Consider the following 23,480-nt stretch of genomic DNA (forward strand, 5'->3'; position numbering starts at 1 on the left):
CTACCATATCCTGTGGCTCCAGCTCTGGGGTCCCCAGCAGCAGAAGGACACAGAGCTGTGGAGAGAGCCCAGAGGAGGCCACAAGGATGCTGCCAGGGCTGGAGCAGCTCTGCTGGGAGCACAGGCTGAGGGAGCTGGGGCTGTGCAGCCTGCAGAGGAGAAGGCTCCAGGGGCACCTCAGAGCTGCTGCCAGGGCCTGAAGGCAGCCTGCAGGAAGGCTGCAGAGAGACTTCTCCTGAGGGGGTCTGGAGCCAGGCCCAGGGGGAATGGTTTGGAGCTGAGGCAGAGCAGGGTCAGGCTGGAGCTGAGGAAGAAGTTCTGCAGCAGGAGGGAGCTGAGCCTCTGGCCCAGGCTGCCCAGGGAGGCTGTGGCTGCCTCCTGCCTGGGGGTGCTGCAGGCCAGGCTGGATGAGGCCCTGAGCAGCTGAGTGTAGCTGAGAGGTGTCCCTGGGCATGGTGGGGAGCTGGCAGCAGAGGAGCTCTGGGGTCCCTTCCAGCCTGAGCCATTGCAGGGCTGAATCTGTGGCTCACAGCCTTGTGTAAGCCCCAACAGCAGTCATCGATGGCTGAAGGCACTGGAACCTTGTCAGTGCTGAGCATTAGCACACAGCCAAAGTGCTCTTGTGCTGGACACAAGGTGACTCTCAAGCTCACGCTGGATGTGGCCCTGAGCAACCTGACCTGGCTGCAGCCCCTGCTGACTGCAGGAGGCTTGGGCAAGAAGCCCTTGGAGGGTCCCTCCCAGCCTGCTGCTCTCTGTGATGTCTTTGTGTAAATACCTAAGTCAGAACAGCCAGAGGTGCCCTGGGAGCAGCCCAGGGGGACAGCCCTGTGACTGTGCTTGGAGGAGATAGCTTCTACCTCAGGCAGGTGCTGCCAGGGCTTTGCTACCATCAGTTGTGCACTTCGGGAGCAGCTGGCTGACAGCCACAGGCTTGGGGCAGAGTGGATGGAGACTGCCTGGCAGAGAAGGCCCTGGGGGTGCTGGTGGGCAGCAGCTGCAGATGAGCCAGCGGGTGCCCAGGGGGGCACAAAGGGCAGCAGCAGCCTGGCCTGGGTCAGCAGTGGTGTGGGCAGCAGGAGCAGGGCAGGGATTGTGCCCCTGGGTCAGACCTGGGGAGGCCACAGCTTGAGTCCGGGGTCAGGTTTGGAGCCCTCACTCCCAGAGGGACATTGAGGAACTGGAGCAGAGCCAGAGAAGGGCAACAGAGCTGGGGAAGGGTCTGGGGAAGAGGGCTGGGGAGGAGCAGCTGAGGGCCCTGGGGGTGTTGAGTGTGGAGCAGAGGAGGCTGAGGGAGACCTCCTTGCTCTCTGCAGCTCCCTGAGAGAAGGCTGCAGGGAGCTGGGCTTGGGCTCTGCTCCCCAGGCTCAGGGGACAGCAGGAGAGGCAATGGCCTGGAGTGTGCCAGGGGAGGGCTGGGCTGGAGAGGAGGCAAAATGTCTTTGGTGCAGGAGAGGTCAGGGCCTGGCAGAGGCTGCCCAGGGAGGTGGTGGAGTCCCCATGGCTGGAGGGGCTCCAGAGCCCTGTGGCCATGGCAGCTGGGGCCAGGGCTGGGTGGCCATGGGGGCGCTGGGCTGGGGTTGGATGGATGCTCTCAGAGGACTCTTCCAACCCAAACCCTTCCATGACGCTGAGAGTGTTGGAGTCTCCAGGGCAAGCCTGCGGCAGGGCTCTCCCCAGCGAGGGGCTGCGGGCGCTCCGATGCCCCCTCCCCCGCCGGCTGCTTCCCGCTGGGGCACACCGAGCCGGGCACGCCCGGGCCCTGCCAGCCCGCAGCGGGCACAGCCTCCCGGGGGCTGCCGCCGGTGCCCGCCCCGGCCCCGCCTGCCCCCACAATGCTCGGCGCCGCCGCCGCGCTTCCGGGAGCGGCGCCGGGCACGGCCGCGCAGCTGCCCGGGCGGGGAGAGCCCAGGCGGGCGGAGGGCTCCGCGGGCACCATGGTGCTGCGGCTGCTGCCCGCAGTGCTGCTGCCCGCAGCGCTGCTGCTGCTGTGGGCGCCGGGCGGGCTGCAGGCGCTGGGGCGGCCGCGCAGGCAGCGCTACGGTAAGCGGCCGCGGGCGGGCGAGGGGCGCAGGCTGCCCCTGGCCGGGGGGGCTGCCGGGGGGCTGCCGGACACCGACGCGGGGCAGCGGCGGGAGGGAGGAGCGGGGCCGCTGTGGCCTGGCCGAGCGCCTGCCCCGGGGGCTGCCGGCGGCGCCGGGCACGGCTGCGGCCTGCTCCCGGGCTGCCTCCTGCTCCCGGGACTGGCCGCCGCCGGACCGGGCTGTGGGGCGCCCGGGGCGCTGCGGACCCCGCTCCCGGGGCTCCCGCTCCCGCTCCCGGGGCGCTGCGGACCCCGCTCCCGGGGCGCTGCGGACCCCGCTCCCGGGGCTGGCTCCCGCTCCCGGGGCGCTGCGGACCCCGCTCCCGGGGCGCTGCGGACCCCGCTCCCGGGGCTGGCTCCCGCTCCCGGGGCGCTGCGGACCCCGCTCCCGGGGCGCTGCGGACCCCGCTCCCGGGGCTGGCTCCCGCTCCCGGGGCGCTGCGGACCCCGCTCCCGGGGCTGGCTCCCGCTCCCGGGGCGCTGCGGACCCCGCTCCCGGGGCGCTGCGGACCCCGCTCCCGGGGCTCCCGCTCCCGCTCCCGGGCTGTGTGCGCTGGGCAGCGCCCGGGGCACGGCGGAGCCTGCGGCCGGTGCCGCTGGTGGCTCGCCCGCGGCCGGGGGCATCGCTGCGGGGCGGCGTTGGGGCTCACTGCTCCCCGCAGGCAGCCTGCGGAACGCCTCGCCCGCACTCGAGGGCTGCTGCCCGGTTTCCTCACGGCAGTTTGCCTTAGGTTAAGGCAGATAATCGTCTGATGGCTTCCCGTCGTAGCGCTGGCTGGAGTCAGCGCTGCGGAGGGAGCCTGCAGCTATTGCAGCCGCTGTGGCTGCTAGAAAGCCCAACAGGAAGGAGAAGCTTTGCTTTTGAGGTCACTTCCCGAAGCTTTGGCTATGCAGCGAGGCTCTCGCTCCGAGCGAGGCAGCTGCACACTTGTGGTCCGATAGCGAAGGCTTATCACAGCAAGCCGAAGCCTTGGCGATGAGCTGCTGCAGGAGGCAGCGGTGCTGCTGCCCGGGCAGGGGCGCTCCGGCCAGCCGTGACTCTGTGCAGTCCTCTGCCTTGGCTCGGACCTGGCAGTGCTGGGGGACAGCAGTGCAGCCTTGTGGCCAGGAAGGCCAAGGGCCCCCTGGGGGCATGAAGGGCATGGCCAGCAGGGCAAGGGAGATTCTCCTCCCCCTCTGCCTGCCCTGGTGAGACCAGCTCTGGGCTCCCCAGCTCCAGAGGGACTGGGGATAATGGAAAGTGTCCAGGGGAGGCCATGAGGATGCTGAAGGGCCTGGAGCAGCTCTGTGAGGAGGGAAGGCTGAGCCCTGGGGGTGGTTAGCCTGGAGAGGAGAAGGCTGAGAGGGGATCTGAGCAGTGTCTGTACAGGTCTGAGGGGTGGGGGGCAGGAAGGGGCCAGGCTCTGCTCAGAGCTGTCCTGAGACAGGACAAGGAGCAAGGGACACAGACTGGAGCCCAGGAGGTTCCACCTCAGCAGGAGGAGAAACTTCCTTGGTGTGAGGCTGCTGGAGCCTGGAGCAGGCTGCCCAGAGAGGTTGTGGAGCCTCCTCTGGAGAGCTTCCAGCCCCACCTGGCCATGGTGACCCTGGGCAAGCTGCTGTGGGTGCCCTGCTTTGGGATGTGATGCTCTCCAGAGGTCCTTTCCTTCCCACCTTCAGTGACTTGCAGACCTGTGCAGTTTGTTGTCTCTGTCAGTGAGGAGCTCTCAGGGCTGTGGAGCAATTCCTAGGCAGGGCCAAAGTGAGCTGCTGGCCCTTGGTTCCTTTTCTCTAGGCTCTTCATCATTGCCTTGGGTTTCCATCTGTCCTTACTTGAGCTCTGTGACCAGGACTGCAGGGGCAGCACCTTTCAGGCCACCTTGAGGCAGCCCAGGGGCACCCTGCTTGCACAGCAGCATTGGCAGTGACCAGTTTCATCCCTGCTGTGCTGAGAATGAGAGGAGATGCCCTGGGATGTGCCAGGGGAGGCTTAGGTTGGGGAGGAGGAGAAATGTCTTTGGTGCAGGAGTGGTCAGGGCCTGGCAGAGGCTGCCCAGGGAGCTGGTGGAGTCCCCATGGCTGGAGGGGTTCCAGAGCCCTGTGGCCATGGCACTGGGGCCAGGGCTGGGTGGCCATGGTGGGGCTGGGTTGGTGCTGGATGGATGCTCTCAGAGGTCTTCTCCATCCCAACCCATTCCCTGATCCCTGAGTCAATGCATCCTTGTCCTGCTGGCTCACTGCTGCTGTGGTGTTTGCTCTGGAGTCCCTTTTCTGGGGGCAGCTCTTCAGCTCATCCTGTCCAGAGCAGCTTCTGGGGACACCCTTGGTGTCCTCTGCAGGGATTGCCAGGGTTGATCATTCTCTAGTTCTGGGTACCAGCCTTTAGCAGCTCTTCTTGGGGTCACCTTTGCAGCTGACTTCTTTTACCCCCCCTCTGGTGGGGCTGGGCTGTGGCTCTTGGTGTGACAAAAGCTGTTCCAAGGATGAAGCTGATGCCTTTCCCAGCTGCTCTTCAGACCATCTTTGCCTCCCTCACTGTGGCTGGTGCAGTCCTCTGGGGGTTTTCTGCTGCTCTGCTCTCCTCCAGTTCCACAGAGTTTGATTTGCTGCTGGTTTCCTTCCCCTAACCTCAGCTCTGCTATTTTGGGAGCTCTGTGGTTAAGCCCAGGGCTTTGGGAACTGAAGGCAGCTTCCTGGCCAGCAGCAGCTTTAAGGAAGTCCCAAGGATTGCCACTGAGTATTTCCAGCAAGGGCTTTCTTGCCTGTGTCTGGGAGAGCTCGGTGTCAGGAGGGAGCCCAAGTGCAGAGGGTGAGCAGCAGGTTGGCAGAGGCTGGCAGGAGCAGGCAGGAGGATGTGGGTCCTTTCCCAGCACTTCTCAGCCGGAGTAACCTCAGGGTGTGGTGCTCCAGCAGTCTAAACTGATCTAAATCGGGACTGCCACAGCCCTGGCCTCAGCTTTCTGCTCCCTTCCCCATTCCTCTGAGCACAATCACACAGCTGAGCCACAGGGCCTCTGGGCTGTCCCCAGAGAGGGGCAGGGTGGCAGCCTCTGGGTGTTTTCTGTTGGTGGATTCCTCTCCCTGGCCCTGCCTGCCCTGTGTGCTGGGGCTGGCAGTGGCTGTGCTCCAGGGCAGGGAGGAAGGCAGGATGGGCTCCCCCCCAGCTGGCTGCCTGTAGCTGGGCTGGGAGCAGTGCTGCTCTTAGCCCCAGCAGGCTGGAGGGCTCCCCAGGCACCACCTGCTCCAACCCCTCTGGGTGCTGGCCCAGGCTGAGTCTGCAAGGTGTCCATAGTGGACTCCACTGCCTGGGAGATGATTCCAGTGTCCAGCTGTGCTCCTGCTGCAATCTCCCCAGCAGGACCTTGTTCCCCTCACCTCTTGCCTTGCCCATGGACTCCGTGCACAGGGAGCCTCCACCCTGCCAGTGCCAGCCTGTGGGGCTGGAAGCAGAGCTTACTTGCTGGGAGCAGGCCTCTGCTGCTCAGCTCACTCACTCCTTGTGTGGTTTTGCCTCTGAAATGTTAGTGTCAGCTCCTCTCAGATTTGCTCTCTCCATTGTCAGTCACCTCTGGTGGCCCTGGGCAGCGGTGGGGTCCCCATCCCTGGAGGGACTTCAGAGCCATGGAGGTGTGGTGCTGAGGGACATGGCTTGGTGGTGCCCTGGCACTGCTGGGTTCATGGTTGGACTCCATCAGCCTCAAGGTATTTTCCAGCCTAAGATTCCATGAATCTCCTAAGAGAACCCTCTGGGGCTGAGACACATCAGAGCTGTGCCAGCACTAGGTGTGCTTGGGCAGGCCACCAGTGGCAGCACCCAGCTGCAGTGCTGTGCACCACTGAGTGCATCTGCAGAGCTGCTGGCCTGCAGTCACAGCACAGGACCAGAGCTCACCAGCACCAAGTGGTGGTGATGAGCAAACTGAGCTTGCTGTGTCGTGCAGAGGGCAGCCCCAAGGCATGCACAGGCAGATGGGAGGCTGGGGAGACAAAGTGCAGCAAGCCCAGCAGGAGCAGCTGAGGGCTTGAGGCTGAGCTGAGCTCTGAGCTGTGCTTCACACTTGGTGTGACTGCAGCAGGCCAGGAGCAGCTGAGGGCTTGAGGCTGAGCTGAGCTCTGAGCTGTGCTTCACACTTGGTGTGACTGCAGCAGGCCAGGAGCAGCTGAGGGCTTGAGGCTGAGCTGAGCTCTGAGCTGTGCTTCACACTTGGTGTGACTGCAGCAGGCCAGGAGCAGCTGAGGGCTTGAGGCTGAGCTGAGCTCTGAGCTGTGCTTCACACTTGGTGTGACTGCAGCAGGCCAGGAGCAGCTGAGGGCTTGAGGCTGAGCTGAGCTCTGAGCTGTGCTTCACACTTGGTGTGACTGCAGCAGGCCAGGAGCAGCTGAGGGCTTGAGGCTGAGCTCAGTGCCAAGGGCAAGCAGTGAGCTGATTGGTGACCAAGTCCTTATGCAAGATCAAACTTCATCCTCCTGGACTGAAGCCTCAGCTGGAGACTGAGGCAAGCCCTGGGCAGGATCCAGGTGGCTGATCTGCCTGCCATGGGCTGCCCTTGCTGCTCCTCTTTCTTGTGCCATTTCAGTGTCTTCTGAGGCTGCTTTGGGTTGAGCTGGCAGTGGAGCTTGGCTCTACAAGTTGAAAGTTGGTTCTACTTCAGCCTGGCCTTGGACACTTGCAGGGAGGAGGCAGCCACAACCTGTGCCAGGGTCTCCCCACCCTCACTCTAAAGAATTTCTTCCTCATCTCCAGTCTAAATCTGGTCTCTTCAGCTCTCAAAGCCATTGCTGTCACCACAAGCCCTTGCTCCACGTGCACATGGCCTTACAGGACCCCCTCAGCAGAAGTCTCTCTGCAGCCTTCCTGCAGGCTGCCTTCAGGCCCTGGCAGCAGCTCTGAGGTGCCCCTGGAGCCTTCTCCTCTGCAGGCTGCACAGCCCCAGCTCCCTCAGCCTGTGCTCCCAGCAGAGCTGCTCCAGCCCTGGCAGCATCCTTGTGGCCTCCTCTGGGCTCTCTCCACAGCTCTGTGTCCTTGACTTGGGGTTTTCAGCAGTGCCAGTTTGGTGTCACCTCTGAGCAGGCAGGAAGTCAACCTTCTTGGTGAGGCCACTGAGAAATGACTCTTGGACCACGGTGGAGATGATGAGGGAGGAGGGGCAGGAAGGTTGTTAAACCTGACCCAAGAGGAGCCAGGTGCCTGTGTGCAGCTGGCCTCTGCCCAGCCCTGCTCTGCCAGCAGGGATGCCACAAAGCCACCTGCAGGGCTCTGCTGTGCCGGCAGGGATGCTGCACGGGGAGCTGCTGGGGTGCCTGCTCCTGGCCGGGCTCACCCAGGGCCTGGCAGCAGCAGGTCCTCACCCTGCTGTCAGCAGGAAAGCTGCAGGCAAAGGAGGGAATGGGAACAAGTGGATTCTTGTCCAGGCTCCCAGGAGCTGGGAGTGGCCTGGCCTTCATGGCTCCCTTCAGCAGAATCAGCTCTTTCCTCCCCAGCAGCTCCCCAGGGCTGCTGCTTGCCCCTGGCCACGGCTCTGGGAGATGTTTCCAGCAGGCTGCTGGGGGGTGTGGGGCTGGGGCAGGCCCTCTCAGCCTCTCCTTCCCTACCAGATGAACCAAACAGCGAAACAGCTCTTTAGCAGACCTCTCCTTAGGCTCACAGAGTGGCCTGGGCTGGAGAAGCCCTCTGAGACCCTCCAGCCCAACCCCAGCCCAGCCCCTCCATGGCCACCCAGCCCTGGCCACAGCTGCCATGGCCACAGGGCTCTGGAACCCCTCCAGCCATGGGGACTCCACCACCTCCCTGGGCAGCCTCTGCCAGGCCCTGACCTCTCCTGCACCAAAGACATTTTGCCTCCTCTCCAGCCCAGCCCTCCCCTGGCACACTCCAGGCCATTGCCTCTCCTGCTGTCCCCTGAGCCTGGGGAGCAGAGCCCAAGCCCAGCTCCCTGCAGCCTCCTCTCAGGGAGCTGCAGTGAGGTCTCCCTCAGCCTCCTCTGCTCCACACTCAACACCCCCAGGGCCCTCAGCTGCTCCTCCCCAGCCCTCTTCTCCACCCCCCTCACCATCTCCAGCCCTGGTTCTCTTGCCATGGACCAGCCTGGCCACGGTGCCAGCTGTCTCTTGCTTGCTGGCAGGACCTGCCCTCGTCCTGGGCTGTGCTGTGCAGGCAGAGGTGGAAAGGGGCAGGAGCAGCAGTGCTGTGCAGCTGGGGCTGTGCCTCTGGGGCAGGTCCTGTGCTGGGCAAGGCCCTGAGCAGGGCAGGATTGGTGCCAGCCCTCCCTGGCCCACACAGCTGTGGGTGTCAGCAGCCACTCTAATTGAGGGGTGCTGCAGAACATCTTGCCCAGGGAGCCTGAGAATGTCTCCTCCCTGGAGGTGCTCAGGACCAGGCTGGATGGGGCCTGAGCCTCCAGGGCTGGAGGAAGGTTGAAGCTCATCCAGTTCCAAGCCCCCTGCCATGGGCACAGCCCATGGATGATCTTCACCATCCCTTCTGCCCCAACCCATCCTGGGTGCCCCTGGCAGGGGGTTGGCACTGGGTGAGCTTTAAGGCCCCTTCCAAGCCAGCCCAGTCTGTGGTGAGTCTCAGTGTCATTAAAGAGCTCAGCTCTAGGTTAGGGAAGGTCATCCCAGGGCTGCTTTCCATTGTCCTCCCTCCTCCCCTGCCAGGTGGCTCTGGGTGAGGGCTGGTGCCAGACCATAAGCTGTGGGTTACAAGGGAGGTGTTGGGTGGGAGGTTGGTTGGCCTTGGTGGTCCTAGAGGTGATCCTGGAGGTCTTCCCAGCCTCACTGAGTCTGAGATTCTCTGACAGTGGCAACTCAAAGGGATGCTGGGGGCTGGGGGGTGTTGGGTCCCTGCTCACTGCAGGGTTCTGGTGAGTCCCAGGGTGGCTCAGGCTGGAAGGGACCTCACAGCTCCTCTGCTCCAACCTCCTGCCGTGCCCAGGGACACCTCTCAGCCAGACTCAGCTGCTCAGGGCCTCATCCAGCCTGGCCTGCAGCACCCCCAGGGGGGAGGCAGCCCCAGCCTCCCTGGGCAAGCTGTTCTCTGAGCAGAGGGAGCTGCAGCACCCCTCTGAGTGGCTGCTGGCAGCCAGGGGCTGTGGGCTCCGGAGCAATGCAGGAGGGGGGCAGCCAGGGAGGGCTGGGGGGGGCTGGCTGCCCCAGAGCTGCTGTGGGAAGTGAAGTCCTTTGCCTCTGGCAGGCTGTGCCTGGCCTGCACCTGCATTTCTGCTCCCCTGCACACAGTGCAGCGCTGCAGAGACCTGCAGGAGTTACCCTGGGGCCAGAGCCAGTGTGGTGTGCTGGGCAAGGGCAGGGCAGGGGGGCTCAGGGGGGCTCAGGGGGCAGTGGTGGCTCAGGGGGCAGTGGTGGCTCAGGGGGCAGTGGTGGCTCAGGGGGCAGGGGCGCTCAGGGCAGGGGGGTCAGGGGGCAGGGGGGCTCAGGGGGCAGGGTGGCTCAGGGCAGGGGGGCTCAGGGGGCAGGGTGGCTCAGGGGGCAGGGGGGCTCAGGGGGCAGGGGGGCTCAGGGCAGTGGTGGCTCAGGGGGCAGTGGTGGCTCAGGGGGCGGGGGGCTCAGGGGGCAGGGTGGCTCAGGGCAGGGTGGCTCAGGGGGCAGTGGTGGCTCAGGGGGCGGGGGGCTCAGGGGGCAGGGTGGCTCAGGGCAGGGGCGCTCAGGGGGCAGGGGGGCTCAGGGGGCAGGGTGGCTCAGGGCAGGGGCGCTCAGGGGGCAGGGGGGCTCAGGGGGCAGGGGGGCTCAGGGGGCAGGGGGGCTCAGGGGGCAGGGTGGCTCAGGGCAGTGGTGGCTCAGGGGGCAGTGGTGGCTCAGGGGGCAGGGGCGCTCAGGGCAGGGGGGTCAGGGGGCAGGGGGGCTCAGGGGGCAGGGTGGCTCAGGGCAGGGGGGCTCAGGGGGCAGGGTGGCTCAGGGCAGGGGGGCTCAGGGGGCAGGGGGGCTCAGGGGGCAGGGGGGCTCAGGGCAGTGGTGGCTCAGGGGGCAGTGGTGGCTCAGGGGGCGGGGGGCTCAGGGGGCAGGGTGGCTCAGGGCAGGGGCGCTCAGGGGGCAGGGGGGCTCAGGGGGCAGGGGGGCTCAGGGCAGCCCCTGGCACTGAGGCCCTGCTCTTCCCTGCAGGGGCAGTGGAGGCCATGCTCTCCGACTACGACATCCTCTCCCCGGGCAGCATCCAGCAGCACTCCCTGCGGCGCAGGGCCCTGCAGCCTGAGACTCACATAGAGAGGCTGCTCAGCTTCTCTGCCCTCCAGAGGTAAGGACAGAGCCAGCTGGGGCTGGCCTTGGGGTGCTGCTCTGCTATGGGGCAGGGGGGTGTCTGCAGGAGCTGTGGCCTCAGGAGGAGGCAGCAGTGGGCTGCAGGGCTCTGGGCTGGGGGAGGCAGCAGTGGGCTGCAGGGCTCAGGGCTGGAGTTGCAGGCAGCAGTGGGCTGCAGGGCTCAGGGCTGGAGTTGCAGGCAGCAGTGGGCTGCAGGGCTCAGGGCTGGGGGAGGCAGCAGTGGGCTGCAGGGCTCAGGGCTGGGGGAGGCAGCAGTGGGCTGCAGGGCTCAGGGCTGGGGGAGGCAGCAGTGGGCTGCAGGGCTCAGGGCTGGGGGAGGCAGCAGTGGGCTGCAGGGCTCAGGGCTGGGGGAGGCAGCAGTGGGCTGCAGGGCTCAGGGCTGGGGTTGCAGGCAGTGCAGCAGCCTCTTGCTCTGGCCCTGTGCAGCCTGCCTCACTGCCCGGCTGGACCCCACTCGGCTGCCAGGCTTCTTGCCTGGCCTCTGCTGCTGGGAAGCCTCTGCCCTTGGGTGGGGGTGAGCTGGGGGCTGTGCTGTGTGGCCAGAGAGGCCTCATCTGCTTCCCATGCAGGCTTCAGCACCTCCCAGCTGGGGACAAATTCCCCAGTGCCTAAAACACTTCTTTCAGTCAGGTTTTGTGTAAGGTGGGAGGCAGAAGCAGAGCTGAAAGGGGCAGGGGAGGGCAGGTGGTGGTGCCAGGGAGAGGCCTTGCAGCTGCTGGAGTCATGGAGTGGGTTGGGTTGGAAGGGACCTTCAAGATCCTCCAGTTCCAGCCCCTGCCACGGGCAGGGACCCCTCCCCGCAGCCCAGGCTGCCCAGGGCCTCATCCAGCCTGGCCTGGGGCACCTCCAGGCAGGAGGCAGCCACAGCCTCCCTGGGCAGCCTGTGCCAGGCTCCCCACTCTGACTGGCAAGACTCTCTTCCCCATCTCCAGCCTCAGTCTCCCCTCTCCCAGCTCAGAGCCCTTGCCCCTCGTCCTGTCACCCCCAGCCCCTGTCCACAGTCCCTGCCCAGCTCTCCTGGAGCCCTGCAGGAGCTGGCAGCAGCTCTGAGGTGCCCCTGGAGCCTTCTGCAGGCTGCCCAGCCCCAGATCTCCCAGCCTGTGCCCCCGGGGGAGGGTCTGCAGCTCACCCAGCCCTGGCTACCCTGCGGTGGGGAGGCTGTGGGTTGGCTTTGCCCAGCTGGAGCCCTGCGCAGCCCGCCCCAGCCGGGGGCGCTGCAGGCTGGGCGGCGGGAGGCTGCCCGGTGGGAGGCTGGGCGGCAGAAGGGCAGGAGGCTGCGTGGCAGGAGGCTGCCTGGCGGGAGGGCAGGAGGCTGCGCGGCAGGAGGGCAGGAGGCTGCGCGGCAGGAGGGCAGGAGGCTGCCTGGCGGGAGGGCAGGAGGCTGCGCGGCAGGAGGGCAGGAGGCTGCGCGGCAGGAGGGCAGGAGGCAGCGCGGGGCTGTGCCGTGCCTGCAGCGCCGGCAGCAGCTGCAGTCCCCGCAGGCACTTCAAGCTGTACCTGAGCGCCAGCGCCGAGCGCTTCCCGGGGCGCTTCCAGGCGCTGGTGGTGGACGCGGCGGGCAGGGAGCGGCAGCACCCGGTGCAGTGGCAGCACTTCCTCACCGGGCACCTCGTGGGTGAGTACGGGCGCTGCCTCGGCGCGCTGCCGCCCCCGGCCCGGCTGGGCGCTGCCAGGCGGCCTGCAGGGCTGTGCTGCTTGGGCTGCCTGCGCCCTGCGGGCTGGGGAGAGGCTTCTGCAGCTCCTGCAGCAAGGCCCTGGGCCGGGCCTGCCCTGCTGGGCCATGAGACAGCTGGGTCCCTGGGGCGCATGCAGGCACAGCTGGGTCCCTGGGGTGCACGCAGGCACAGCTGGGTCCCTGGGGCGCACGCAGGCACAGCTGGGTCCCTGGGGTGCATGCAGGCACAGCTGGGTCCCTGGGGCGCACGCAGGCACAGCTGGGTCCCTGGGGTGCATGCAGGCACAGCTGGGTCCCTGGGGCGCAGGCAGGCACAGCTGGGTCCCTGGGGCGCAGGCAGGCACAGCTGGGTCCCTGGGGCGCAGGCAGGCACAGCTGGGTCCCTGGGGCGCAGGCAGGCACAGCTGGGTCCCTGGGGCGCACGCAGGCACAGCTGGGTCCCTGGGGCGCACGCAGGCACAGCTGGGTCCCTGGGGTGCATGCAGGCACAGCTGGGTCCCTGGGGCGCAGGCAGGCACAGCTGGGTCCCTGGGGCGCAGGCAGGCACAGCTGGGTCCCTGGGGCGCAGGCAGGCACAGCTGGGTCCCTGGGGCGCATGCAGGCACAGCTGGGTCCCTGGGGCGCAGGCAGGCACAGCTGGGTCCCTGGGGCGCATGCAGGCACAGCTGGGTCCCTGGGGTGCATGCAGGCACAGCTGGGACCTGGGGCGCACGCAGGCACAGCTGGGTCCCTGGGGCTGTACGCAGGCACAGCTGGGTCCCTGGGGTGCATGCAGGCACAGCTGGGTCCCTGGGGCGCACGCAGGCACAGCTGGGTCCCTGGGGTGGACGCAGGCACAGCTGGGACCTGGGGTGCATGCAGGCACAGCTGGGTCCCTGGGGCGCACGCAGGCACAGCTGGGTCCCTGGGGCGCACGCAGGCACAGCTGGGTCCCTGGGGCGCACGCAGGCACAGCTGGGTCCCTGGGGCGCACGCAGGCACAGCTGGGTCCCTGGGGCGCATGCAGGCACAGCTGGGTCCCTGGGGCGCACGCAGGCACAGCTGGGTCCCTGGGGCTGTATGCAGGCACAGCTGGGTCCCTGGGGTGCATGCAGGCACAGCTGGGTCCCTGGGGTGCACGCAGGCACAGCTGGGTCCCTGGGGCGCATGCAGGCACAGCTGGGTCCCTGGGGCTGCACGCAGGCACAGCTGGGTCCCTGGGGTGCATGCAGGCACAGCTGGGTCCCTGGGGTGCATGCAGGCACAGCTGGGTCCCTGGGGTGCATGCAGGCACAGCTGGGTCAGCTGTGTTCCCCTTGCTCCTGTTGCAGGGGAGCACAACTCCAGGGTCGTGGCACACATTGGGGATGAAGATTTCACAGTGAGGATCAGCACTGATGCAGAGGAGTTCAACATTGAGGTGCTGCTGGGAGCTGGCTGCAGGCCTGGGAGGGTGGAAGGGACCTCAAGGAGCATCCAGTCCCTGCCATGGGCACGGCTCAGACCCCCATGCAGCCTGTGGCTGCCCACACTGCCTGCCTGTGCGGGTGCTGGGCTGGGGCAGGTGGTGTCTCCCCTAGAGCCCCATCAGGAGGCTGCTGCTGCTCCTGAGAGGACCTCAGCTACTCAGATCCTGTGAGGGAGGAGTGGGCCCCTGGGGGGCCCCTGGGGCTGCTCCTGGGTGTGCTGTGTGTGCCCCCAGGGCTGGGCAGCTTGGCTGGCACAGCCCTGTGCCTTGCCTCTGCTCCTGGCTCGCTCCAGCAGTGCTCTGCTTGCCCTGGCAGCCCCTCTGGCGGTTTGTGGATGATGAGCAGGATGAGAGGCTGCTGGTCTACAGGTCTGAGGATATCAAAGACTTCTCCAGGCTGCAGTCCCCCAAGGTGTGTGGTTACCTGAAGCTGGATGAAGAGGAGCTGCTGCCCAAGGGGCTGGAGGACAGGCAGCAGCAGGGAGGTCAGTGCCTGGGCCCTGGGGGAGTGTGGGCTGAGGGGGCCATGGGGACACTGTGAGCACTGTGCCTTGGGACCCCTTTGGCCTCACTGGGTACACACTGAACCCATCCTGGGCTGTGATGAGGCCCTGGGGCTCTGTCCCCTGGGAGGCAGCGGAGGTTGGGATGACCACAGAGGCACAGAAGAGTTTGGCTTGGAAAAGGACTCCAGGGTCCTCCAGCCCAGCCCCAGCCCAGCCCCCCATGGCCACCCAGCCCTGGCCACAGCTGCCATGGCCACAGGGCTCTGGAACCCCTCCAGCCATGGGGACTCCACCACCTCCCTGGGCAGCCTCTGCCAGGCCCTGACCTCTCCTGCACCAAAGACATTTTGCCTCCAGCCCAGCCCTCCCCTGGCACACTCCAGGCCATTGCCTCTCCTGCTGTCCCCTGAGCCTGGGGAGCAGAGCCCAAGCCCAGCTCCCTGCAGCCTCCTCTCAGGGAGCTGCAGAGAGCAAGGAGGTCTCCCTCAGCCTCCTCTGCTCCACACTCAACACCCCCAGGGCCCTCTGCTGCTCCTCCCCAGCCCCTTCCCCAGCTCTCTTGCCCTTCTCTGGCCCTGCTGCAGCCTTACCCAGGGCAGCTGTGGCAGTCTGAGTGTTGCTTTTGTGCTACTCCAAGCGCTGCCCTCGGGAAGCCTCCAGAGGAGGAGCAGAGCTGTGCCAGAGGGCTCCAGGAACACCTGCAAGATGCTGGTGGTGGCAGATCATCGATTCTTCAAGTACATGGGCAGGGGGGAGGAGAGCACCACCATCAACTACCTGGTGAGTGGAGCTGCTCTGGGAGCTGCTGCAGCCAGGCAGGGAAGCAGGGATGCAGGAGTGGGAGCAGTCACAGGGTCCCAGAGTGGCTCAGGCTGGAAGGGACCCCAGAGCTCCTCTGCTGCCAGCTCCCCACCATGCCCAGGGACACCTCTCAGCTACACTCAGCTGCTCAGGGCCTCATCCAGCCTGGCCTGCAGCACCCCCAGGCAGGAGGCAGCCACAGCCTCCCTGGGCAGCCTGGGCCAGAAGCTCAGCTCCAGCCTGACCCTGCTCTGCCTCAGCTCCAAACCCTTCCCCCTTGGCCTGGCTCCAGACCCCCTCAGCAGAAGTCTCTCTGCAGCCTTCCTGCAGGCTGCCTTCAGGCCCTGGCAGCAGCTCTGAGGTGCCCCTGGAGCCTTCTCCTCTGCAGGCTGCACAGCCCCAGCTCCCTCAGCCTGTGCTCCCAGCAGAGCTGCTCCAGCCCTGGCAGCATCCTTGTGGCCTCCTCTGGCCTCTCTCCACAGCTCTGTGTCCTTCTGCTGCTGGGGACCCCAGAGCTGCAGGCAGTGTGGGAGGTGGGGGCTGAGCAGAGGGCAGGGATCACTGCTGAGCTGAGCTGAAGGGAGTGTGCCCAGGGCAGTGCCCTGCAGCCTGGGTGCTGTGGGCTGAGGGCTGGCTGTGTGCTGGGCAGATCGAGCTGATGGACAGAGTGGATGACATCTACAGGAACACCTCCTGGGACGGCGGCGCCTTCCACGGCTACGGCATCCAGATAGAGCAGGTACTGCCTGCCCTGCCCTGCCCTGCCAGCCCCTGCCCTGCCAGCCCCTGCCCTGCCCTGCCCTGCCCTGCCAGCCCCTGCCCTGCCAGCCCCTGCCCTGCCAGCCCCTGCCCTGCCAGCCCCTGCCCTGCCCTGCCCTGCCCCTGCCAGCCCCTGCCCTGCCAGCCCCTGCCCTGCCAGCCCCTGCCCTGCCCTGCCCCTGCCCTGCCCCTGCCCTGCCCCTGCCCTGCCCCTGCCAGCCCCTGCCCTGCCCCTGCCCCTGCCCCTGCCCCTGCCCCTGCCCTGCCCTGCCCTGCCCCTGCCCCTGCCCTGCCCTGCCCTGCCCTGCCCCTGCCCTGCCCCTGCCCTGCCCCTGCCCTGCCTGCCCCTGCCCTGCCCTGCCTGCCCCTGCCCTGCCTGCCCCTGCCCTGCCCTGCCCCTGCCCTGCCCTGCCTGCCCCTGCCCTGCCTGCCCCTGCCCTGCCCCTGCCCCTGCCCTGCCCCTGCCCTGCCCCTGCCCCTGCCCTGCCCTGCCTGCCCCTGCCCTGCCTGCCCCTGCCCTGCCTGCCCCTGCCCTGCCCCTGCCCTGCCCCTGCCCTGCCCCTGCCCTGCCCCTGCCCTGCCCTGCCCCTGCCCTGCCCCTGCCCTGCCCTGCCCTGCCCTGCCCCTGCCCTGCCCGCCCCTGCCCTGCCCCTGCCCTGCCCCTGCCCTGCCCTGCCCCTGCCCTGCCCTGCCCCTGCCCTGCCCTGCCCCTGCCCCTGCCCCTGCCCTGCCCTGCCCCTGCCCTGCCCTGCCCTGCCCTGCCCTGCCCTGCCCCTGCCCTGCCCCTGCCCCTGCCCTGCCCCTGCCCTGCCCCTGCCCTGCCCTGCCCCTGCCCTGCCCTGCCCTGCCCTGCCCTGCCCCTGCCCTGCCCCTGCCCCTGCCCTGCCCCTGCCCCTGCCCTGCCCCTGCCCTGCCCCTGCCCTGCCCTGCCCCTGCCCTGCCCCTGCCCTGCCCTGCCCCTGCCCCTGCCCCTGCCCTGCCCTGCCCTGCCCTGCCCCTGCCCTGCCCTGCCCCTGCCCTGCCCCTGCCCTGCCCTGCCCCTGCCCTGCCCTGCCCTGCCCCTGCCCTGCCCCTGCCCTGCCCTGCCCCTGCCCTGCCCTGCCCCTGCCCTGCCCCTGCCCCTGCCCTGCCCCTGCCCTGCCCTGCCCCTGCCCTGCCCTGCCCTGCCCCTGCCCTGCCCCTGCCCTGCCCTGCCCCTGCCCTGCCCTGCCCCTGCCCTGCCCCTGCCCCTGCCCTGCCCCTGCCCTGCCCTGCCCCTGCCCTGCCCCTGCCCTGCCCTGCCCCTGCCCTGCCCCTGCCCTGCCCTGCCCCTGCCCTGCCCTGCCCTGCCCCTGCCCTGCCCCTGCCCTGCCCTGCCCCTGCCCTGCCCCTGCCCTGCCCTGCCCCTGCCCTGCCCTGCCCCTGCCCCTGCCCCTGCCCTGCCCTGCCCCTGCCCTGCCCTGCCCTGCCCTGCCCTGCCCTGCCCTGCCCTGCCCTGCCCCTGCCCGCCCCTGCCAGCCCCTGCCCTGCCCCTGCCCTGCCCTGCCCTGCCCCTGCCCTGCCCTGCCCCTGCCCTGCCCTGCCCTGCCCTGCCCCTGCCCTGCCCCTGCCCTGCCCCTGCCCCTGCCCTGCCCTGCCCTGCTCTGCCCCTGCCCTGCCCCTGCCCTGCCCTGCCCCTGCCCCTGCCCTGCCCTGCCCTGCTCTGCCCAGCCTGCCCCAGGGCCCCAGCTGTGCTCCAGCCGGGCACTGCCCCTGCTGGGGCTGCCCTGGCACCGCCTGGCCCCAGGCACAGGGAGCTGCTGGGGCTGCTCTGGGGGGGAAGGGGACACTGGGGGGGAGAAAGGGGCTCCAGGGGGGAATGGTTGGGCTCCAGGGGGGGATTTCTTTGGCTCTAGGTTGTTTCTTAGATCCAGGTAGGATTTCTGGCTCTGGGTGGGGGCTATGGAGCAGGGGGGGTCTGGCTCTGGGTGGGGGCTATGGAGCAGGGGGGTCTGGCTCTGGGTGGGGGTCTCTGGACCCAGCTGGGGTCTTTTGGGTGCAGGGGGATGTTTTGTGTCTGGAAGGGGCTTGGCTGGCTCTGGCTGGGGTTGGGGGGCAGGGTGAGCTGCTGGCTCTGGGGTTGGGGGGCAGGGTGAGCTGCTGGCTCTGGGGTTGGGGGCAGGGTGAGCTGCTGGCTCTGGGGTTGGGGGGCAGGGTGAGCTGCTGGCTCTGGGGTTGGGGGCAGGGTGAGCTGCTGGCTCTGGGGTTGGGGGCAGGGTGAGCTGCTGGCTCTGGGGTTGGGGGCAGGGTGAGCTGCTGGCTCTGGGGTTGGGGGCAGGGTGAGCTGCTGGCTCTGGCTGGGGTTGGGGGGCAGGGTGAGCTGCTGGCTCTGGGGTTGGGGGGCAGGGTGAGCTGCTGGCTCTGGGGTTGGGGGCAGGGTGAGCTGCTGGCTCTGGGGTTGGGGGCAGGGTGAGCTGCTGGCTCTGGGGTTGGGGGGCAGGGTGAGCTGCTGGCTCTGGGGTTGGGGGCAGGGTGAGCTGCTGGCTCTGGGGTTGGGGGCAGGGTGAGCTGCTGGCTCTGGGGTTGGGGGGCAGGGTGAGCTGCTGGCTCTGGGGTTGGGGGGCAGGGTGAGCTGCTGGCTCTGGGGTTGGGGGCAGGGTGAGCTGCTGGCTCTGGGGTTGGGGGGCAGGGTGAGCTGCTGGCTCTGGGGTTGGGGGCAGGGTGAGCTGCTGGCTCTGGGGTTGGGGGCAGGGTGAGCTGCTGGCTCTGGCTGGGGTTGGGGGGCAGGGTGAGCTGCTGGCTCTGGGGTTGGGGGCAGGGTGAGCTGCTGGCTCTGGGGTTGGGGGCAGGGTGAGCTGCTGGCTCTGGGGTTGGGGGGCAGGGTGAGCTGCTGGCTCGGGGGTTGGGGGCCGGGTGAGCTGCTGGCTCTGGGGTTGGGGGCAGGGTGAGCTGCTGGCTCTGGGGTTGGGGGGCAGGGTGAGCTGCTGGCTCTGGCTGGGGTTGGGGGGCAGGGTGAGCTGCTGGCTCTGGGGTTGGGGGGCAGGGTGAGCTGCTGGCTCTGGCTGGGGTTGGGGGCAGGGTGAGCTGCTGGCTCTGGCTGGGGTTGGGGGGCAGGGTGAGCTGCTGGCTCTGGGGTTGGGGGGCAGGGTGAGCTGCTGGCTCTGGGGTTGGGGGGCAGGGTGAGCTGCTGGCTCTGGGGTTGGGGGGCAGGGTGAGCTGCTGGCTCTGGGGTTGGGGGGCAGGGTGAGCTGCTGGCTCTGGGGTTGGGGGGCAGGGTGAGCTGCTGGCTCTGGGGTTGGGGGGCAGGGTGAGCTGCTGGCTCTGGGGTTGGGGGGCAGGGTGAGCTGCTGGCTCTGGGGTTGGGGGGCAGGGTGAGCTGCTGGCTCTGGGGTTGGGGGGCAGGGTGAGCTGCTGGCTCTGGCTGGGGTTGGGGGGCAGGGTGAGCTGCTGGCTCTGGGGTTGGGGGGCAGGGTGAGCTGCTGGCTCTGGGGTTGGGGGCAGGGTGAGCTGCTGGCTCTGGGGTTGGGGGGCAGGGTGAGCTGCTGGCTCTGGGGTTGGGGGGCAGGGTGAGCTGCTGGCTCTGGCTGGGGTTGGGGGCAGCGTGAGCTGCTGGCTCTGGCTGGGGTTGGGGGCAGGGTGAGCTGCTGGCTCTGGCTGGGGTTGGGGGGCAGGGTGAGCTGCTGGCTCTGGGGTTGGGGGGCAGGGTGAGCTGCTGGCTCTGGTGGTGCTGTGCCAGCTGCCTGCTGTGCTTGGGGTGTCTGCCCCAGCCCAGGCAGCAGGCTGAGCAGCAGGCTGTTCTCCCTGCAGACCTCTTGAGACACTTTGGGCTGGCACTGCAAGCTTTTCTGTAGCTGCAGCCCTGACCCCAGCCCCCCTGGGTCATTGTTGCCCCCTTTGGCCTGCAGATCATCATCCACAACGAGCCCAACCCGGTGAAGCCTGGGGAGAGGCACTACAACATGGCCAGGAGTTACCCTGATGAGAAGAAGGATGCCTGGGATGTGAAGATGCTGCTGGAGGTAGGCTGCAGCCCCCGGGGGGTGAGGAGGCTGCTGCCTGTGTGCTGTGTGGAGCTGGCTCCAGGCCAGAGCTGAGCCCTGTGCTGCAGGGTGGCAGAGCACAGCCAGGGCTGTGTGGCCTGGGGCAGGGAGGCAGGGGAGGCAGTGCTGACAGGTCTGGGCCTGAGCCTGGTGGCCCTCTGACCTTCCCCCAGGGACTGGGTTTGGTCCTCCCCTCTCTGAGAAAGGGGCAGAGAAGAGCCAAGAGCTGGAGGTGCCCCAGGGGTGCTTGGTGTGCTCCAGCCCTCAGTGTCCTTCCTGCAGTGAGGGCTCCAAACCTGACCCCAGACTCAAGCTGTGGCCTCCCCAGGTCTGACCCAGGGGCACAATCCCTGCCCTGCTCCTGCTGCCCACACCACTGCTGACCCAGGCCAGGCTGCTGCTGCCCTTTGTGCCCCCCTGGGCACCCGCTGGCTCATCTGCAGCTGCTGCCCACCAGCACCCCCAGGGCCTTCTCTGCTGGTTGGCTTCCAGCCACTCTGCCCCCAGCCTGCAGCCTTCATGGGGTGGCTGTGCCCCAGGCTCAGGGCCCTGAACCTCCCCATGCTGGGCTGAGCCCGGCCAGGGCCCTCTGCAGAGCCTCCCTGCCCTCTGCAGAGCCTCCCTGCCCTCTGCAGAGCCTCCCTTGCCCTCTGCAGAGCCTCCCTGCCCTCTGCAGAGCCTCCCTTGCCCTCTGCAGAGCCTCCCTTGCCCTCTGCAGAGCCTCCCTGCCCTCTGCAGAGCCTCCCTGCCCTCTGCAGAGCCTCCCTGCCCTCTGCAGAGCCTCCCTGCCCTCTGCAGAGCCTCCCTTGCCCTCTGCAGAGCCTCCCTGCCCTCTGCAGAGCCTCCCTGCCCTCTGCAGAGCCTCCCTGCCCTCTGCAGAGCCTCCCTTGCCCTCTGCAGAGCCTCCCTTGCCCTCTGCAGAGCCTCCCTTGCCCTCTGCAGAGCCTCCCTGCCCTCTGCAGAGCCTCCCTTGCCCTCTGCAGAGCCTCCCTTGCCCTCTGCAGAGCCTCCCTGCCCTCTGCAGAGCCTCCCTTGCCCTCTGCAGAGCCTCCCTTGCCCTCTGCAGAGCCTCCCTGCCCTCTGCAGAGCCTCCCTTGCCCTCTGCAGAGCCTCCCTTGCCCTCTGCAGAGCCTCCCTTGCCCTCTGCAGAGCCTCCCTTGCCCTCTGCAGAGCCTCCCTTGCCCTCTGCAGAGCCTCCCTGCCCTCTGCAGAGCCTCCCTGCCCTCTGCAGAGCCTCCCTGCCCAGCAGCTGCCTGTCTCCCTGCTGTCAGCCCCAGGCTGTTGGTGCCTCTGAGTGTGTCCCAGCAGGTTTGCTTCTCTCCCCCTGCAGCAGTTCAGCTTTGACATAGCAGAGAAGGCAGCCCAGGTGTGCCTGGCTCACCTCTTCACCTACCAGGACTTCGACATGGGCACCCTCGGCCTGGCCTACGTGGGCTCCCCCAGGCCCAACAGCCATGGGGGCATCTGTCCCAAAGGCAAGGCCCCTTCCCCCTCCTGGGCCCTGCCAGCTCCTTCCTCTGTCAGCTGCCTCCCTGCAGCCCCTGGCTGGCACACTCACCCCTTGCCTGGGGCTGGGGGAGAGGGGAGGGAGGGATGGAGGTCAGCGATCAGCCTGGGGGCCCAGGCTGGGTGCAGGCTGGGTGCAGGCTGGGTGCAGGCTGGGTGCAGGCTGGGTGCAGGCTGCTGCAGGCTGGGTGCAGGCTGCTGCAGGCTGCTGCAGGCTGGGTGCAGGCTGGGTGCAGGCTGCTGCAGGCTGGGTGCAGGCTGGGTGCAGGCTGGGTGCAGGCTGGGTGCAGGCTGCTGCAGGCTGGGTGCAGGCTGGGTGCAGGCTGGGTGCAGGCTGGGTGCAGGCTGGGTGCAGGCTGGGTGCAGGCTGCTGCAGGCTGGGTGCAGGCTGGGTGCAGGCTGGGTGCAGGCTGCTGCAGGCTGGGTGCAGGCTGGGTGCAGGCTGGGTGCAGGCTGGGTGCAGGCTGGTGCAGGCTGGGTGCAGGCTGGGTGCAGGCTGGGTGCAGGCTGGGTGCAGGCTGCTGCAGGCTGCTGCAGGCTGGGTGCAGGCTGGGTGCAGGCTGGGTGCAGGCTGGGTGCAGGCTGCTGCAGGCTGGGTGCAGGCTGGGTGCAGGCTGGGTGCAGGCTGGGTGCAGGCTGCTGCAGGCTGGGTGCAGGCTGGGTGCAGGCTGGGTGCAAGCTGGGTGCAGGCTGCTGCAGGCTGGGTGCAGGCTGGGTGCAGGCTGCTGCAGGCTGGGTGCAGGCTGCTGCAGGCTGGGTGCAGGCTGGGTGCAGGCTGCTGCAGGCTGGGTGCAGGCTGGGTGCAGGCTGGGTGCAGGCTGCTGCAGGCTGGGTGCAGGCTGGGTGCAGGCTGGGTGCAAGCTGGGTGCAGGCTGCTGCAGGCTGGGTGCAGGCTGGGTGCAGGCTGCTGCAGGCTGGGTGCAGGCTGCTGCAGGCTGGGTGCAGGCTGGGTGCAGGCTGGGTGCAGGCTGGGTGCAGGCTGGGTGCAGGCTGGGTGCAGGCTGCTGCAGGCTGGGTGCAGGCTGCTGCAGGCTGGGTGCAGGCTGCTGCATGCTGCCCAGCCCAGGGGCTGCTTGCAGTGCTTCAGGAGGGCAGATGCCTGTCCCAGCTCTGCCTGCACTGCAGCTGCTGTGTGCCTGCAGAGGCTGTCAGCAGGCAGAGGCTCACTGGGGAGCCTGGGCACAGCTGAGAGGCACAGAAGGGGTTGGGTTGGAAGGGACCTTGAAGGTCCTGCAGCTCCAGCCCCCTGCCCTGGGCAGGGACACCTCCCCCAGCCCAGGCTGCTCAGGGCCTCATCCAGCCTGGCCCTCAGCACCCCCAGGCAGGAGGCAGCCACGGCCTCCCTGGGCTCTCCCCAGCCTCCCTGGCAAGAGTTTCTTCCTCCTCTCCAGTCTCAATCTGCCCTCCCCAGGCTTCTTCCCCTTCCCCCTCATGCCCCCCCCAGAAGCCTTTGTAGAGCCCTCCCCAGGCCCTCCCCAGCCCCTGCAGCCCCAGGGCAATGCCAGTGTCTGTGTGCCTGTCCCTCCTGTAGCCTACTACAGCCAGATAGCCAAGAAGGACATCTACCTGAACAGTGGCTTGACCAGCACCAAGAACTATGGCAAGACCATCCTGACCAAGGTAGGGCTCTGCAGGGCCTGAGGGCTGGCTCTGTGCCCTGCCAGTGTGAGCAGCTCCTGGGCCTCCCATGGGAGGGCACCCCTGGGGACAGGGCAGGAGGTCACCCCCCAGACCCTCCTGGCTGCTGCTGCCAGGGCTGAGGAGTGAACCCCTGTGGGGGAAGGAAGCAGAGCTCTGCTGGGGGCTGTGGTGGCCCAGGAGCAGCAGGGGCTTGGGAGCTGAACTCCAATGTGTTGTGCTGTGAGACCCAGCTGCCCCCAGCCCCAGGCAGAGCCCCCCAGGCAGAGCAGGCACTGAGCACATTTCTGCCCTGCTGGCTTCTCAGCTCTGCTTACATCAGTGGTGTGTGGGCAGGGCTGGGCACAGGAGCTGGCAGGGAGCTGGCAGAGCACAGTGGAGCTTTGTGTGAGGGCTGGTGGCAGCCCCAGCCCTGGCCCTGTGCTTGTCTTTGGTGCTCTCCAGCCTGCAGCTCTGCCCTGCAGGACAAAGGAAGCTGCTTGCTGCCTTGCCAGGGGTGGGCACAGAGCTGGGGCAGGCATGGGGGCACTGTGGGGTGGTGTCACAGCAAGTGGGGCACAGTGGCCCCTTGGGGTTGGAAAGGCAAAGCCAAATCTGCTGCAAGCCCTTCCCTACATGGAACACTGCAGTGCAGCTGGGCAGTGCCCAGCTCCTGCCCTGCCCTGGGCACTGCTGCTGCCTGGGCAGTGCTCAAGGGCAGGCAGCTGCCCAGGCTTCCTCCCCTGCTGCTGGCTGCCTCCTGCCTCACTTCCATTTGTTTGTGGGTGCCACCCTGGGAGCCCCCCAGCCCCTGCTGCTGAGGGCCCTGCAGGGCAGG

General features: G+C 68.1%; 1 protein-coding gene across 1 annotated transcript in view; it reads left to right on the top strand.

The window, feature by feature from the left end:
* The first annotated feature begins 1,925 nt into the window (after nt 1-1,925).
* The window catches only part of ADAM17 (ADAM metallopeptidase domain 17), a 33,409-nt gene continuing 11,854 nt past the window's right edge, over nt 1,926-23,480 (top strand). The window contains exons 1-10 of the mRNA XM_054180125.1: nt 1,926-2,043; nt 10,178-10,310; nt 11,815-11,948; nt 13,319-13,407; nt 13,772-13,940; nt 14,599-14,741; nt 15,412-15,501; nt 19,385-19,498; nt 20,850-20,994; nt 22,557-22,645. Of these exons, the coding sequence (XP_054036100.1) occupies nt 1,938-2,043; nt 10,178-10,310; nt 11,815-11,948; nt 13,319-13,407; nt 13,772-13,940; nt 14,599-14,741; nt 15,412-15,501; nt 19,385-19,498; nt 20,850-20,994; nt 22,557-22,645 (1,212 nt within the window). The 5' untranslated portion in view covers nt 1,926-1,937. The remainder of the gene's footprint in view (nt 2,044-10,177; nt 10,311-11,814; nt 11,949-13,318; nt 13,408-13,771; nt 13,941-14,598; nt 14,742-15,411; nt 15,502-19,384; nt 19,499-20,849; nt 20,995-22,556; nt 22,646-23,480) is intronic.

Source organism: Dryobates pubescens, chromosome 3, assembly GCF_014839835.1.
Source record: "Dryobates pubescens isolate bDryPub1 chromosome 3, bDryPub1.pri, whole genome shotgun sequence".
In the NCBI taxonomy this organism is placed as follows: Eukaryota; Metazoa; Chordata; class Aves; order Piciformes; family Picidae; genus Dryobates; species Dryobates pubescens.